Source organism: Micropterus salmoides, unplaced genomic scaffold, assembly GCF_014851395.1.
Source record: "Micropterus salmoides isolate LMB-PRFRI ecotype aquatic unplaced genomic scaffold, ASM1485139v1 Ms_hic_scaffold_5, whole genome shotgun sequence".
Lineage (NCBI taxonomy): Eukaryota > Metazoa > Chordata > Actinopteri > Centrarchiformes > Centrarchidae > Micropterus > Micropterus salmoides.
Genome location: NW_024044237.1, coordinates 17,758,965 through 17,775,551, shown reverse-complemented (window position 1 = coordinate 17,775,551; position 16,587 = coordinate 17,758,965). Strand labels below are relative to the sequence as shown.

The window sequence follows — 16,587 nt, the reverse complement described above, 5'->3', positions numbered from 1 at the left end:
TTTTGAAAAAGATTTTTATCATAATTGTTTTTTGACGTTCTACTGAGATCTGTTAAGTGACCACTGTTTTGCAGGCTCTTGTCATGTATGACCATAAATAAAAGTTTAAAACCAAAATAAACTATATGTTTTTTTTCAACTTTCAAATCAGAAGCAAAGGTCAGCTTTTAAACTTGACAGAAATAAGAATTTGATCTTTTCATGATAACTATTGATGCTGAATGATATTAGATTTTTTTTAATTATAACATTTTGGGCCCCAGCCGATTCTTTCTGAAATACGGAAGAAATAAAACCGAAACCAAAAGTCTTAAACATCTGTTTTTGATTGAGGAAACCAAATATAGATCTTTGAAGCACAGTGAACTGTCCCATATTTTACATTGAACCACAAAGCTTTCAAACCCTATACTTGCTACATCAGCAGTGAGTTGTAAAGAACAAGTTTACGTTAGCCAATCTACAAAATGACAGATGAGAATGACTCTGAACTAGTACAAACTTGATAAAGTTGTCAAACAATAATCTTAAAGCTATACTTTACCTTAGCGACGGTATCTTCCACGGCGAAAGCTTTTTGCTGTTGTTTCTGCTATTCTTTTATTGCCGGTTGGCAAGCCAGCTTATATGCCTTACAAGCCCCAGGCACAGGGCACGTGGAAAGGTAATAAACCTGTAAAACAGCAGAAATGATGAGGCTGAGGAAAATTGCTGCCATTGGTCTAGACGGTCTTCCCAGAGTTCATTTAATAAATACAGTAATTTTAGTCATTACATGAAGTCTTTTTGCACATCACTCAGTAATATTCAACTAAGTAACCAAATTACATAAAGTGAATAAAATGTATCTAGCACACGCATCAATTCATCATTTTCCTCATTAAAAGGGAATTTAAAACTCTCGTAGCCTACAGTGAATGTAAACCTTCGAAATATTAACAAAAAAGTATAATACTTAAATATATAAAAAGGGAATTTAAACCTTTTATATTAACAGGGATAAATCTCTCATAGTTCTTACTGACAGAACCGTTCACTGTCCTCAATTTAATAAAAGATCCTGGCAAGATAGTGACATTTTTTTGTAAACAAAATACAAATAAAATACTTCATATGTGAAACCAGCGCCCAGCAGCCGTAAACGTTAATGGTGGACATTGACCGAGGATCGGGAGTGCTAGCTAACGTCTAGCACAGTGTAAGAAACCTATCAACAAACTGCATAGTTCATACTAAAAACAACGTAAACACAACAGATAACGATTGCTATGCTTATTCATCTGTTTTGTGCTTTTATACACCGTACTGACCTGTAAAACAGGAGGATCTCGACGATCTTGCCGGAACGGCAAGACGACGACAGCTACGTCATCAAAACAGTCCCCAACCGGCAGCAGGCAGCGCTCTGCTGCCCCCTACTGTCTGCAGTGGAGTATATTTGTAATGTAAAAGCCTTGGAGGACTTGGTCGACTCAACATTACATTTACATGCATGTGGATGGAAGAATTTGAAAGGGGAAAGAGGATTTTAATAGATTACAAAGTATGTCTTCCACAGCAGTCAGACCTTTGGTAACTTAGGTAAAAAAAAAAACACTATAGAAATATTCTGTTGTTTGAGACACTTTCTCAAATAAAGGGAGGGAGGTGCGTGCATCCTGTAGTGGAAGATACATGGTTTGATGGACACTTTTCACATCCAATGGAGATACTTGTTCAATACATAACGTGATAAACCTTTTGAATCATATGTTAAATTAAACCTAAACAATGTGATCACACTTTTTTTTCTTTTTACAAACTAATATAAACTTTAATTTATTTATCCAACTCTTATGCCACAATATTTCTTGCTTGCTTTTTCCCCCTGTTACCATCCCCATTCCCCCTTAACTGAAATAAAAACTAATGAAAGTACTCTGAAAGTACTCTGGCTGTTAGGGAGAGCTAACCATTTGTAAGAACTGACCTGTAACTTCAGATTAGACTCCAGCTTGACCACCACCAGCACCACGTCTGTTGTTCTCATTATGGTTATGGGCCTATCTATGAAAAAGGGGAATATCCCTTTTTTTTTTTTCTGAGGTGTTTGTGAATGGCTTAGTGTCCAGATACAGCTTGGTGACCATCTGACTGATGACTCCTCAGATTGTCAACTGGCTGCTCTGGAAAAGACTCAACAGGTGCTTAGATGTTTCTGTTCTGTTTAGAGGAGCTTTTCCACAGTTCCTTTTTAAAGAACAAACAAACAAACCAAAAAACTACTGTGTTTGTGTCTACTTGTTGTTCCTTACCAATATTGACATAACGAGTTTGTTATGCATTTTTGATCAAGTGGATTGTTGGATACTTTCTCCCAGTTTCAGTAAATGCACTATCCAAATATGGACATAAATAATAGGAGAATTATGACATTACATTGATAGAGTAAATGACAAGTACAATCATTGTTACAAAAATAGATAATAACATGAAGTAAAGAAGCTTATGAGTTTTAATGACTTTTGGTTTTGTTATGGTCTGAATTGAAAATGTTACATATACATAGATATGTAGTGTACCATTTATGAGGCATTATAGCCTATCACTGGAAGTTTAATCTGTTTTAACAATGATAATACATTATAGTGTAGCTACTGCTAACTGTAAATGATAACATTTCAAAACACACAGGGCTGTCAGGCCTAAAGCTAGTTAATGACAACTCGAGGCGGTACAAATCTCCCGCTGACATTGAACATAACCCAAAAATGTCTTTACATACCTGATGAAATAGACATATGGCCTTAATCAGCACATGTATACTCTTTTCAAATAAACCACCTAATGCAGTGTAATTCATGTTTCGCCTGCAGTAACTGTGGGGCTGATGTTTTATTAAGTTACATGGTGTAGCTTCATGAATGTCATCTTACGTTTTCTTAACATAGAACATTTAGATATAGTGTAAGTAGGCTACTAGTTTGGCTAGATAGCCTATTTGATATATTCATATAGCCTATCTTTTTACAACCCTATTCACAGCCATAAGAAATTTAGGGACAGAACCAACAAAGCACCAAGGTGCGAACCAAAGTTCATGTTTTGATACATTTTGATCCATTCGGTTAGTTTTGGTTTGGTTTCACACCTTCTGCGACCACACTAAAAGACTTTACGTGACAGACTTGCGTTCTGTCATCATCATCTAAGTGGGCTGCATCTCCCCACTGCGTCTCCCTGTACTTGACATTGATTGGTTTATTAAATAGGTCGGCAGGTATCTTTGACAAGAATGAATGAATGAAAAATTAACATGTGCATAGGTAGGCTATTTGTCGCTATTGTCATTATTATGGCATTACTACCTGTAGCACCAACTCTACTGAAGGCTAGTTCAAATTCGCAAATACACACCCTCATTGTGCGAATAACTTCTCCGACAGGAAAGGAGAAGACAGCAATCCTTCTGCACCTCCGTTTCAGGAGAAACCATAGGTATGTGTACCCTACATTAAGTCTAACACTTAGTCTAATCACTCTGAGGAATGAGATAGGTAAACAGCAAGTGTAATATTAGTAAATAATAGGGCTATTATATACAGGCATTATTTTGAACTGTGAGTTTTGAAATATAGCTTCATAGCCTATGCTATGCTTGAGACTGTAGCCTAAACTCACTCATAGCCTATGTTGTGAGAAGTGTTTTTTTCTTTTAGGGAGCTGGAAACACCTTCTACTGCCCTTGAAGCACAGACTGTATTTCACCGTTTTATTGTCATATGTAATAAACAAAGATGGAATAAATTTGCAAAATTGTGTATGTGAGTTATTCCTTTACATCACAATTTACAAATATTAAAATATAAATAAATTAATAAATATTAAAAGCCAGGTAAGCTGGTCAAAATATCTTAAAGGACGTTAACAGCCTGTGCCTGTTCACCCTGTTGCCATCTAGATAGAAGATAGACATGTTTCTGCTGTCACACCACCAGACGGCAGAAGAGCTTTAAACTCAAGCTACAGTTTTTAATTTATTTCTGTTACCATTCTATAATTGTACTGCCTGCTATGTACCAGAAGGGAGTTACAAACATTTCCTTTTACAACCATGTTGTCATGTGACCATTGAACATACCACGTAGGCTAAACATTGCAGTTGTGGTCATAAGATTTTTAAAGAATAACTATTATTGTATGACTTTCTAAATAAATATTTCCAAAAGTTAGTAATATGATCATATTATAAAGGTTTTTAATACATAGATATTTGACCAGGTGGTTGTTCCTCAGCAGAGTTAGACCAAGGCTATAGCGCATAGGCCTAGCCTAAATAATATTGGAAATAATAATAATATTGCCTGAAAATGGAAATAATCCTAACCATTAACATATTCTCACAGAGAGAAATGCTTTAAAAATGAGACAGCAAGAATGAGGAAACAAACGTAATTGCGTCACACTTGTTGACGTTTTCGCGGTTTTCCGCGGCTTTTCATTCTCAGTCCGCTCTTTTGAGATGGTAGATGAACAGACATGTCGGAGAGAGGCAGAAGATTTCGAAGAAGAATAAGTGAAATCAGAGACAGAATGAACGCCCAGTTCAACAGAATTTTGAATGAAGACGGACAAGAAGCATCTTCTCTACTTCAGAGGTGAACTGTTTTTTATCATAGACTGTATAAAAATCCGTTTTTATAGATATTAGTGTAGGCTATGTTAACTGTTACTGGGTAACGTTAAACTTACACCAGACATTCCATAGTATTGCATATTAACGCTAGCATTTAAAAATAGTTGAATTAACATTATTATAATTGTAGGATAACCTGTGCATAAAGTGCATGTTTCTAAAATGCTTTTGCTGTTACTTTACAAGAAAAGTAAAAGTCTGGACATTTAGTATTTGAAAAGACATATTTTCTAAAATGATATTCAAGCCTACAACGTTAAATCTTTTGGGGATGATTAATGTTAGGCCTTATTTCCGGGGCTTTTATCATTTGAATTGAAAGTGTTTCACAAAAGGCGCCTAAAACAACAGGTAACTTAATGGTTACACCAGCTGGCGGCGCTGCAGTCTCATTGACCTCCTTCTGGAGGAAGATACAGTGTCTTACAAACTTTGTTTCAACTTCCAATATGTCCTACATCTTCTTCGTACTTGTCATATTTTTGTCCCTTTACCATACATTATTTTATTTACATAGTCAATCGGCACAAACAGTGGAATTAAAGATAACCTTAGAGTGCTATGTCAGTTAATTCATATTCATCATTTAATTTATTTGTTTAGGTTAACGTTCGTACTTCGGGTGAATATTTTGACTTGTGATGAATCTGACTGGTAAAAACAGTTGATTTATCTTGAACTGTGACTTCATTGCTGCGGTTCTGTTGTCATGACAATAAGCCACTATGTTACGCCATCTCATTTAAAAATCGTGCAAGTTTTTGATTATCCTCTTAATGAACAAGATTAACAGAAGCGGCCATTCAGCAAAAGTACCGAAGGCTACAAACTATATATTTAACAAAACATATAGGCATATAATCTCAGATTTTCAAGATTATTAAAAGCGGCAACGTGAAGCACCTTTGAGACAAAGCACAAATTAGCACAAGTAGGACAATGAAATTAGGTAAAACCTCCTTACCTGTCATTTGACAGAATACAATGTGACTAGATTAATGTGCAGATTTTACTTCTGGCACAGGCCATTTCAATTAAAGTAGAGACTTAGAATTCAGAATGTACTGAGAGCAGAACATAGAATTTACTTAATAGTTTTTCTTTTATTATGATTGTTCAACCCAAGATTGTGGAGGTTGTGCAAAGAGTCGTAACATTGTGTCTAGCGGAACCTAATGTAGTTACAAGGAACCTGTTGACAAAGCTTATTAAAGTAAATGTTAGTATTTTAACTGCATTGCCAGAATTCAGTCGGAAATACAGTAGACCTACACCTTTGAAGGACTGCAGTATAAGTAATGTTAATGTTTGTGAGTTGTTACAGTTCATCATATTTTCCGTGTGTATTTTCAACTATTCTGTAGATTCCAAACATTCAGACGAGAGGAGGGTGGCGGACCAGCCCGGAGACGCAGATGTAGCACAAGACGACAAATAACCTTCAGAGTGTCTGTGCTGAGGAGCAGCACATTGACCTGTTACAGGTCTCATAGGGGTAATCTCTGTTTTTATTAGTTTGCTAATTTACGTGGACAGATCTTTGTTAAAAAAACAAAAAACAGATTTGTTGTATAACCAGTTTTTTGTTTCACCATCTTTTACATAGTGGTTCATGACATTTTGTCTTGCTTGTTATTAGTAATAAGAACTTTGTTACGTTGTTAAAACTTGAGTAATATATCTTTTTTACGCAGATGCTACTCCTCCCTGTCGGGTCGTCGTCCCTTTAGACCTTGACGAACAGGAGTTTGTTCAAGTCCTTCAAGAAAACATCCCCGCGTTGCCTGAACACTTTGAGCTTTGCCGAGTCAATGGGCAGCGCAGCATAATAGTGTTGGAGGAGCAGTGCCCAAGGGACATACATGCCCAGAATGCCCTAGGGCGCTCTTGTCTCTACCTACGCCCCAAGGTATGCAAATATGTGACACAGCGCTAGTGTTGTAGTTTTTGGTCTGGTTTGTAGTATTTTCGTGTTTTTATTCCTGTTATGTTTTCCTCTTGTGTTTTTGTTGTTTAGACCTCCCAGTCTCCACATTCTTGTTCCTTGTCCATGATTATATGGTGTTAAGCAACACCACATACATAAGGGTGCAAAATTAAAGACAACATATAACAATTTCCCAGGCCAATTAAATTGTCTTCAATTTTGCACCCTTATGTTTGTAGTATTTTGACTTCTTGTTTCTTATCTAGCTTTTTTCCTGTTATGTTGATTATCTGATCTTGTCTAACAATTTTTCTGTCTTTGGGATTCTGTTTCTGTTGGGGATTCTGTATTTTGGTTCTTGCTGGCCTTCTCAGTTTGTATTATTGCTTTTGTTGGATATTTGGTTCATTTCTCAGACTGCCTGCCTCACCTCCATTTAAGTGGATTACCCCTTTTAGTCCTATTAGTTCGCTTCAGATGCTACTTGCCTTTACTTATAAAGATATAAAGTTGTGGCTGAAACTGTATGAGCCTTCACATGCATATTAATGTTGTTCATCATTTCATTTTAGGATGTTATGTCAAACCCCTCCATACCAGTGGAACAAACACCAGCTGCACCACCAATTGCAGTTGGGACAACTTCTCCTGCTCCATCTCCACCAATCCACACCTCTTCTCCTCCAATCCACCAACACCTTCTCCTGCTCCATCTCCACCAATCCACACCTCTTCACCTGCTCCATCTCCACCAATCCACACCTCTTCTCCTGCTCCATCTCCACCAATCCACACCTCTTCTCCTGCTCCATCTCCACCAATCCACACCTCTTCTCCTGCTCCATCTCCACCAATCCACACCTCTTCACCTGCTCCATCTCCAGCTCACAATCATTTCTATATATCCTCCGCACCATCGAGCCCATACCAGGAGGGAACTGAAGAGTAAGTACACATTTTCTGAAGATACTGTAACACCCTTATAGTGCAAGTTGAAGGTGTGACAAAAACCTGGAGAACCACTGGTTTAAATGATTGTAATTTCAGCATTTTTTCTCTATCAATACAGAGCTTTTGACATCGCTGTGGCACTTCGATCCCTACAATCAAGGGTTCACCATCTGGCTCCCACAGCCAATCAGATAAATGTTCTTCGCAATGAAGAATTTGAATGTGCCGAGAGAGCCTTCCGGCGACCAGCCTTCAATCCACAGTCCAAGCTGGACATCGTTTTCATAGATGAGGATGGTCAAGGAGAAGGTGCCATCGACGATGGTGGGCCAACAAGGGAATTTTGTAGGTTGCTAATGCAACAACTCCAGGAGCATCAAATATTTGAAGGGCCTCTTGAAGCCCGTACCCTGGCCCTTGACAGTGTTGGTATGTTTTTTTGTTTGTTTTTTTTCTTTCCAACAATGTCAGGAAACATACTCATTTAATGTATGTCCACACTCCACAGCTTTATTTAACATTACTTTGATCAATTTTAATTGTCTTTCTTTTATAGCTCTTCACAACAACACTTATAGACTTGTGGGCCAAATGTTGGCAGTTTGTCTCATCCATGGAGGGGTGTCGCCACACTTTTTTTCCAAGAGGCTTTTTAATCAAGTCTGTGGTCTTCCACCTAGTCCAGCAACCATTGAAGAGGTGGTAGACCACAGCCTTAGGGCAAAACTGGAGAAGGCAAGTTTGGAAGTCATTACACACTTTACACACCTGTCTCTGGCCAATAAATGTTCAAGTATTTGGTAGTGGCTACTCTCTATTTCTTTTATAATTTCAGATAAGCAGTGCAGTAGCGCTACAGGATGCAAGGCAGGCTGTCAATGAAGCGGCCGAAGAGTTGGCAATGATGGGAGCCCTACGGCACCTCCGCTCGTTGGACCACAGGGGGGAATTGATGGAAGCTGTCCTCCAGTTCCACTGTGAAGGCCGAATCTATGCAGCCCTCCAACAGTAAGTTGTATATTACAAACAGAAAATGTTAATTGACATCAACTGCAGCAAAGCAACTTTACTAGAACCTTGGTGTTCAAATTACAGTAGTGGGATTTCTCCTTGAGTTGCTATTGACACGTGAAGTCAAGTTATTTTAAATTAACTAATCACAATATTAAGTACACCATTTAAAGTAAATGGTTTCAGGGGAGGCTCGGTGACTGGAACTGAAACCACCATATCACCAAGTGAACATAGAATAGCCTACATGTGTGAGTTTGGAGATACAGTAGTTTTTGGTTCCCCCATCAGAGTCAGAAACTAAGTCACTGTAGTCAGAAGTCATGCTATTTTGGCTCAAATATTAAGTGTCTATGGGATCAATTAATTTAATCAAGATCCGATAGGCATCCAGGAATTAAGCAAAGCTTACAAAGTAAACTAAACTAAAGACTTGGTGGGGGGAGCGCTGTTTCCGAAACTTTGTCTGAGGGGAAGCCCGCAGTCTAAGACTTTGAAAACCCCTTGCCCTAGGTGCATGGTGAGGGAGTATTGGAGAATCTTTAAAGGTGTGAAGAGGCAGGGCAGAGGCAAAAAAATTAATACCACAAATCTGATGACAGCAGGAAATGGTAGTTGGGGTCTGCTAATGTATGAAAGGGCATTGCTATTGTGTGTCACCCTGATGGTGTCTCTCCAGAGGTTGGTCAAGACAATTTTTTTATTGATTTTTGTTTTTTACGCACACACGTGTACAGACTTGCAGGCAGAAAACGATACAATTAAATTTTTATATACACACACAGTAGTGCCAATTCATAAGTTTATCTCATTGCAGTTTTCATATAGACAAGGTCTAGACCATACTCTTAGTAATATTTACAGAGACCCAGCAATAATAGAACATGAGGTAATGGTGTTTTACAATTTCTACAATCTTGGGTAACATTGTAAAAGAACAGAATTAAATTATTATTTTTTTGCATCAGATTCAAAGAAGGACTAACTTCACTTGGTGTCCTGGATGAAGTCACCTCACATCCACAAGACTTTGAAAAAGTCTTCCTCCAGGACACAACAACCCTAAAGGCCAGCGACATTGTGGGGGTGTTCCAGGCCAGATGCCGATCCCTCCCATCATCAAATAGGAGGCGGTTGGAAGCCAGGACCATTGTATTCTGGAAAGACTGGCTCCTGGAGGTGGAAGGTATGGGTCCCTGTGCTTATAATTGTGTGTGTGTGTGTGTGTGTGTATAGGTTTATTTGTGTTGTCATGTTTTTGGTAAGTCACGTGGATGGTTTCTGTATAGTTAATTTACACACCTGTTTAATGCCAGTGAGCAGATAACAGGTGAGTGAATGGGACGCTGCTGTTTTTTGTTTTTTTGATGAACGCGGTGTTCTCTATAGTTTTGATTGATTTCTCACTATACGGTTTTCACATTTTAAGTTGCATATTTTCATCAAAAACCTAGAATATTTTTTTTGAAATCTGCGAATTATGCAGCGAGTCCGACAAACGGCACCACAAGGCCCTACCTCAGCCTCTTGGTACTTTGTTTTTGCTTTTAAGAATAGTCTCTACATTTATCTTACAATCTACTACTGGCTGTGGCTGGCTCCTTCATGAATCCTCTTGCAACATAATTTATTTTTATATCTATATACAGGTGGACTTGCTGGACCAATCACACTGGAGCAGGTCCTAATTTTTGGAACAGGTCTCCGCAGAATCCCAGCAATGGGCTTTTCAGTGCAGCCTGAGCTGGCATTTTTACACCCTGAAGATGGACATGCCAAGTTTCCCCAGGCCAACACCTGCGCGTTGGTGCTACATCTACCCGTGGGTCAAACCTACAGTATATTCAAAACTAACATGGAGCTTGGGATAGGCTCTGCACAGCAGTTTGGGTTGGCCTAAATGGTGTCTATTTGTCTTTTCACTTTTGGAGTGAAGTTCTCAGGATTTGTTCATTTGTTCATAGTTGTTTTGTTTTTTTCTGTTCATATTTTCTGTTCACAAACCTCACATTAGTTTAGTTTTAAAAAAAGAAGTAAATTGTAATTGTCATGTATTGGTACAAAATTTGTATGAAAATGCTAACTTAATATAAATACAATATTATGTAAAATTATATCACACAAAGTGTAACCTATTTATTGTAGTTGAGTAAAAGTGTGGATAATATATATATATATATATATATATACATACACACACACACACACTAGTATTATAGTGCTTTATTTCTTTTAAGAAGCAATTCAATTGTTTGTTTCAAATTAAACTGAACCAATGCTTTAATGGCCTGTTCCCATATACTCCCTCGTTCTGTCCTCATTAACCGACAGGTTTTGCACTTATCAAGTTACTTTTAGTGGCTACCAGTGTAACATTATTACCATGACCAGTTATGAAGTGCCCTAGGTTGTAATTGACAAATTGGGCAACTTTAATCCAGATCCAACTGTTTGTGGGTTTTGTTGTGCCTTTTCATGAAATTAATTATAATATAAATTTTAAATTATGCTATAGAGTTTTCGTTTTTATTAATCGAGTTTCAACAACTGCCTCTGATTGGTTATTCCTTGCCTAAAGTTGGGGTTAGAGTTAGCCAATCAGGCAGATTCGGAGGCAGGCCTCGACAGAAAGCCGGTCAAAGCAAGAAGTGTTTTCAGAACTACTAGCAAAAAGTTACTTGTATACGAAAACTCATCTGTCTAAAGTGAATTTGCATTTCCCAGGTAAGTTGATGTATACTTGGCCAGAACAATGTTTAACGTGGTAAAAATAAAGTTCTGTAAGTACTTATTTGCGACTCGTAATTGTTACTGCTCAGTTAGCAGATGAGGGAACGTTCATGCCGCCGCCATTGCTGTAAGTTAACATTAGTTTGAGCATCGGCTTGTAGCCTGGAATGAGACCTCGTGAGACCCCCTCGCTCATACCAGCATTGCGTTAATGTTACAACTAAATGGGATTTATCATGTTATGTCAAAAAACAGTGTTAAGTTAAACAACATTTAGTTGTGCAGGCAGACTCTTGAATTAATGAAAAATATTAATTACCCTTCATAGCTTTTAGTGGAAACTTTTATTTTGTGTATTTGTAGTATTTTCGTGTGTATTTTGAGAATCTCAGATTCTGTGTACAAGAGGGAAACGGGAACTCTGTAAAGTAATTGTAAACCTCGTGATATTTTTGCATTTGGTCAAAGCCAAGTTGATGGGTGGGTGGTACCAAAGACACAGAAGAACTCTCAGTTGTCCTTCTAAACTCAATTCAGACAGACATCTGAAAGAAGTTATGGCTCGGAGGACCTTCATCTTGCGGTGCAGGCACATTCTTCAAGACTGTACACGGCGTCTGTTGATGGACGATGTTGGATCTGGTGTGCAACTCTTAACATTGACGAGGTATGTTGTGATAGGCATGCTCGAAAATGTCAAAGGATGATGCACTCTAAAACTATTAAGTAAAAGGCCTGCACACACTGCTGATCGTTATGCTATATTACAGTATACAGTAAAACAGTCTGCATAGGAATTGCATGGTGCCTGGTTATGCCAATATGGCCTATATCTCTGGCTCCCACCTCAATTCCATCACAGGACCAGGAACCGACACTAGGATCATGTTTGTGGACTTCAGCTCTGCTTATATACTGTTAAATTATTACAGGAGAAAGGGTTTAAGATGGTATTGTGTGTGTTTATGTATGTCAACTGTATGTTTGTCTACAACATAATCACTATAGCAAATTCCTTGTGTATGTAAAATACTACTTGGCAATAAAGCTCATTCTGATACCAATAAATGGGTAACCATTACGCTTTCTTATTTTCTCAGGCTAGAGACAATGCACAGAAGCCTCCAGTGGGCAAGGGGAAGACTGATCAATGTCACAGCTGCAGACCAACTTCTCAGCGACTTGGCTGAATTAATTCAGGAGGTCAGAATGTCTTCTCAGCCCGGGCAACAGGGTGAGCTCACAGTGTGTTGTCTTTTGTAAATTTTATTATTATTCTGTTTCTAGTACTGCAATCATAATGACTATGACTTGAACCGGATATGTAGTTTTTAGTGTTAGCATTCTTAAACTTCCAAAGAATCTATCCTTGTGGAAATATTTGCAATATCGAGTGTGTGTGGCAGCTTTGCAGTAAAAGTTTATTTTACATACTGCGCTTTTGATGTTGAGGTTTCATCAATATTCTGTGCTGTATAAGTTGATGTTAGGTGGCCTCAACTTGTTATTATTTTGGCTATAGCCTATAATGCCTTGTTATAGAAATGGAAAGTTTCTTTCTCCTATTAAGGTTATGCAAAAGTTATAGAAATACCTCAGAAAGGTAATTTAATAAAAATATTTCTAAAAGTTATTGAACTATATTATACCATTTTAAAAATTGTACTTATTGTGAAGTTAAGCAAATTTGAGGCGCAGGTTTTTGGGTGACGAGATTTGATAGTTTCTGCGTATAAGTATTCATTAATATAACATAACAATATTCCTGTTGTAGGCTCCAGAACATAACATTTACAATTATTTACAGTTTACACCAAATATTACAGTTTGGATGATCCAAATATTTACTGTAAATGTGACAAATATGCAAAAAAGGAAGAAATCAAGAAGGGGGCAAATACTTTTTCACCGCACTTTTAAATTTATTTTTAAGTGTGTTTTATTAAAAAGGACCAGACTCGAAGCTTAAGACCTTAGCATAAATGCACAGATATTTGCAAGCATGGCACTACCCCACAGTCCATGTGTTAAATTTAAGCACGTGCCATAGCTACTGATGTTTCGTCAGATAGCTTTTAAACCCAGCTTCATGTCAAATACTGAATTGTATAAATACTCACACGTCACAATTTGTTTGCAATCCACATTATGGTTTACACTACCAGACACAACTGTATTGATTATATGTTGTATATTTTCTGTATATAATATGTACACCTTCTGTATAATGTCTGTAGTGCTTGAGTCAGTAATGGCTGGAAGAAAATTATGTGTGTTAACATACTTGGCCAATAAATCTGATTCTGATGTCATTTCAGGTAGTTTTGGCTACCAGGCACCGCTGGTTTTGAGTGGAGGTAGAGGTCGACCACATTACTGTGTCACTCGGGAACAGCTGTCATTCTTAAGGTCATGTGGCTTCACTGCACCCCAGATGGCAGATATTCTGCATGTGTCTGTGCGTACAGTTAGACGACGTTTGAGGTAAGAGACTAGGATTTCCGTGTGATGTGATATAGTCACGTAAGATTTGACCCGTAAAAACACACACTTTTATATGTAATGTGTGTGCATATTGTTTGGTCATGATGGACATTAAGAGTAACTTATGATTGTGCTGGATTACATTTCTCTACCTTTTAGACAGTTACACTGCACTCGCGCTTCATTGTATGCAGACTTGACCGATTCTGCCCTAGATGAACATGTGCAAGACATTGTGGCTGGCAATGACCTAGTTGGTCCTGAGGCTGTGAGGGCATCGCTGCATGCAAGTGGACTCCGTGTGCAGAGAAGGAGAGTGCGAGCAAGCATGATTCGATTAAATCCTGGAGCTGCTGCGCTTCGAGCAGTTCTGCAGAGACCAGAGCGACGGTCTTATCAGGTGGCAGGTCCAAACTCATTGTGGCACATTGATGGAAACCACAAGCTGATAAGGTAACTACAGCAACAGATTTATTCAGCATTTATTTTGACAAAGAAAAGGAATGTTACATCAGCTGAACGTGTTTGCCATTTTTGCTATATCAATAGCCACCTTAATAATAATTTTTTTAATCTGGTTTTAGGTGGCGGATAGTTATTCATGGGGCTATAGATGGGTTTAGTCGCCTTGTGGTCTTCCTGCGTGCCTCCAACAACAACCGCAGCAGCACTGTGTTGGACAGCTTCATCAGTGCTGTGATCCACTATGGCATACCCTCCAGGGTCAGGACGGACAGAGGAGGTGAGAACAGCGCAGTCTGGCTGATGATGAACATCTACAGAGGCTTTGACCGTGGCAGTGCTCTCCGAGGCCGGAGTACCCACAATCAGAGAATTGAGAGGCTCTGGGGTGATCTCTGGCGTGGACTGACGAATGTCTATTATGACTTATTCCACCATCTGGAGAGCGAGGGCATCATTAATGTTGACAGTGAGAGGGACCTCTGGGCTCTCCATTATGTCTATCTGCCAAGGATCAACCGGGACTTAAACGACTTTACAAATCAATGGAATAACCATGGTTTGAGAACAGAGAGACACATGAGCCCACTACAGATTTTTGTTAGAGGCTGCCTTGAGCAACAGGGCCGACCATCAACTGCCATGCAGGACATCTTTGTGGCCAGTGCTGCTGGTGGTGGTGGTCAAGAAGCTGCTGCTGGTGGTGGTGGTCAAGAAGCTGCTGCTGCTGCAGCTGGTGGTGGTCAAGAAGCTGCTGCTGCTGCAGCTGGTGGTGGTCAAGAAGCTGCTGCTGCTGCAGCTGGTGGTGGTCAAGAAGCTGCTGCTGGAATTCCTAGGACAGAAGAGCTGGAGTTGCTGCTAGACTGGCCAGAAAGACGGATTACTGTGCCTGACATCCAGTACATGTTGGAAGGTCCTGTAATGGAGGAAGTGCAAGCACGGTTCGACCCACTCAGTGGCCCCAGAGGAAATCATGGCATACAGATTATCCGTGATCTTGTATCCTTTTTGGATTCAGCGTTGGGATCACAGGGACTTCACAGATGAAGGTGTTCATATTTGATCTTAACTGAACTTTCTTTCATGTGAGTCATTGAACTTGCTCAGGAATCCCCAAAAAGGCAGTAGTGAAAAAGAAATGTATTGGGTTGGAGGCAGGGATGCCCATGTAGGGCTTTTGTACTTTTGACAACTTTTTCCACCACTGTGAAAGACGTACTTTGTAATCTATTAAAATTCTGTCCCTATTTTCCCTTTTAAATTCTTCCATCCACTAGATACAACGTGGATGGCACCACTCAGATGACTGGGAAGCCTATCTGTCCCCATCTCTTAAAAGAAGAGTATCACCACAGCAGCCCCACTGTGCGCATCCAGCCAGCCAGTTAAAGAGCTGAAGTTCAAACAGCCCCAAGAACTGAAGGTTTTGCCCAAGAACTTCCACTCACCCTACGATGGACTGGACCACGAGTGATGCCCGTCACCAGCTGGAGCCTCACGCAGACGCGCACACACACACACTGATGTACTTAGGCTATATTAGTTACAGTTGTTCATTAAAATGAGCGTAATTATATTTTTGCATTATTTTTTAAATACCTTTTACTGGTTTTAATGGTTTTAACATAATTCCTAATTGTTCAAAGTATTAAGTCAAATATCTGGTAGTAGTCAAGACTCCAATCAATTGTCTCTCACAAATAGTCTGACAGATTCTTTATCCTGGTTGTTCATAATAATAATTTTGAATGTTGTGTGGTTTACACAGTAAAATAAATTTCAACCTTTACTGATTAAACCGATTTCATTTTGTCATTATCAGCCAACATTATTCACAATGTAAAGATAGCTTATTGATGATTAACATGATTTCAAAACAAGCATCTTATTATTTAGCTTAGGTATCATCAGAAGGTATGCTTTCACAAAGACTTCAGGTAACCTTTCTCAAATATGTCCATTTCGGAGGAAAGCAATTCAGCGTTTTTTAAAAACCAAGTATCTTAATAGCCTGCAGATGCCTTTTCAGGATCAGAAGGAGCTTTATTGTCAAGTAGTGTTTTACACATACGAGGAATTTGCTGTGGTGATAAGGTGCTACATGTAGACAAACATACAGTCAACATAAATAAATGTGGAAATATATAAATATGGAATAAGATAAGTTTTTGTAGCAACTTGTATAGTGTAGTGTTTTGGGGTAACATAAATATTATCGCAGGAGTCCGGAAGGATAGCTTTGGATAAATAAATAAAAGCCAGGGATAAATGACAAGTTTTCCCTGAACCGACTGAAACACACGTTTGTGTCAGGTTGCCTTTGGCCTGGATTTAGGATGACATGGTA

General features: G+C 38.7%; 2 protein-coding genes and 1 long non-coding RNA gene across 4 annotated transcripts; all 3 read left to right on the top strand.

The window, feature by feature from the left end:
- Nucleotides 1-4,669: 4,669 nt before the first annotated feature.
- Nucleotides 4,670-7,278, top strand: LOC119889201. Its single transcript, XR_005442029.1, has 3 exons — nucleotides 4,670-6,170; nucleotides 6,370-6,584; nucleotides 7,175-7,278. It is a non-coding gene; the product is annotated as an uncharacterized LOC119889201 (long non-coding RNA).
- A 1,113-nt stretch (nucleotides 7,279-8,391) lies between these two features.
- Nucleotides 8,392-10,694, top strand: LOC119889200 (G2/M phase-specific E3 ubiquitin-protein ligase-like). The gene is made up of 3 exons (XM_038700116.1): nucleotides 8,392-8,561; nucleotides 9,533-9,750; nucleotides 10,214-10,694. The coding sequence occupies exons 1-3, from the start codon at nucleotides 8,455-8,457 to the stop codon at nucleotides 10,462-10,464; spliced, it is 576 nt and encodes a 191-aa protein (XP_038556044.1). The 5' UTR covers nucleotides 8,392-8,454; the 3' UTR covers nucleotides 10,465-10,694.
- A 517-nt stretch (nucleotides 10,695-11,211) lies between these two features.
- LOC119889199 lies at nucleotides 11,212-15,767 on the top strand. Of its 2 annotated transcripts, none has more exons than XM_038700114.1 (6): nucleotides 11,212-11,288; nucleotides 11,832-11,961; nucleotides 12,395-12,528; nucleotides 13,613-13,778; nucleotides 13,938-14,231; nucleotides 14,363-15,767. In XM_038700114.1, exons 2-6 carry the CDS (start codon nucleotides 11,852-11,854, stop codon nucleotides 15,285-15,287), a joined length of 1,629 nt encoding a protein of 542 aa, XP_038556042.1. In that variant the 5' UTR covers nucleotides 11,212-11,288; nucleotides 11,832-11,851; the 3' UTR covers nucleotides 15,288-15,767. The 2 variants fall into 2 exon arrangements, with proteins under 2 accessions (XP_038556042.1, XP_038556041.1); XM_038700113.1 differs by lacking the exon at nucleotides 11,212-11,288 and having other exon boundaries at nucleotides 11,564-11,961; nucleotides 14,363-15,289; nucleotides 15,518-15,767.
- The last annotated feature ends 820 nt before the right edge of the window (nucleotides 15,768-16,587 follow it).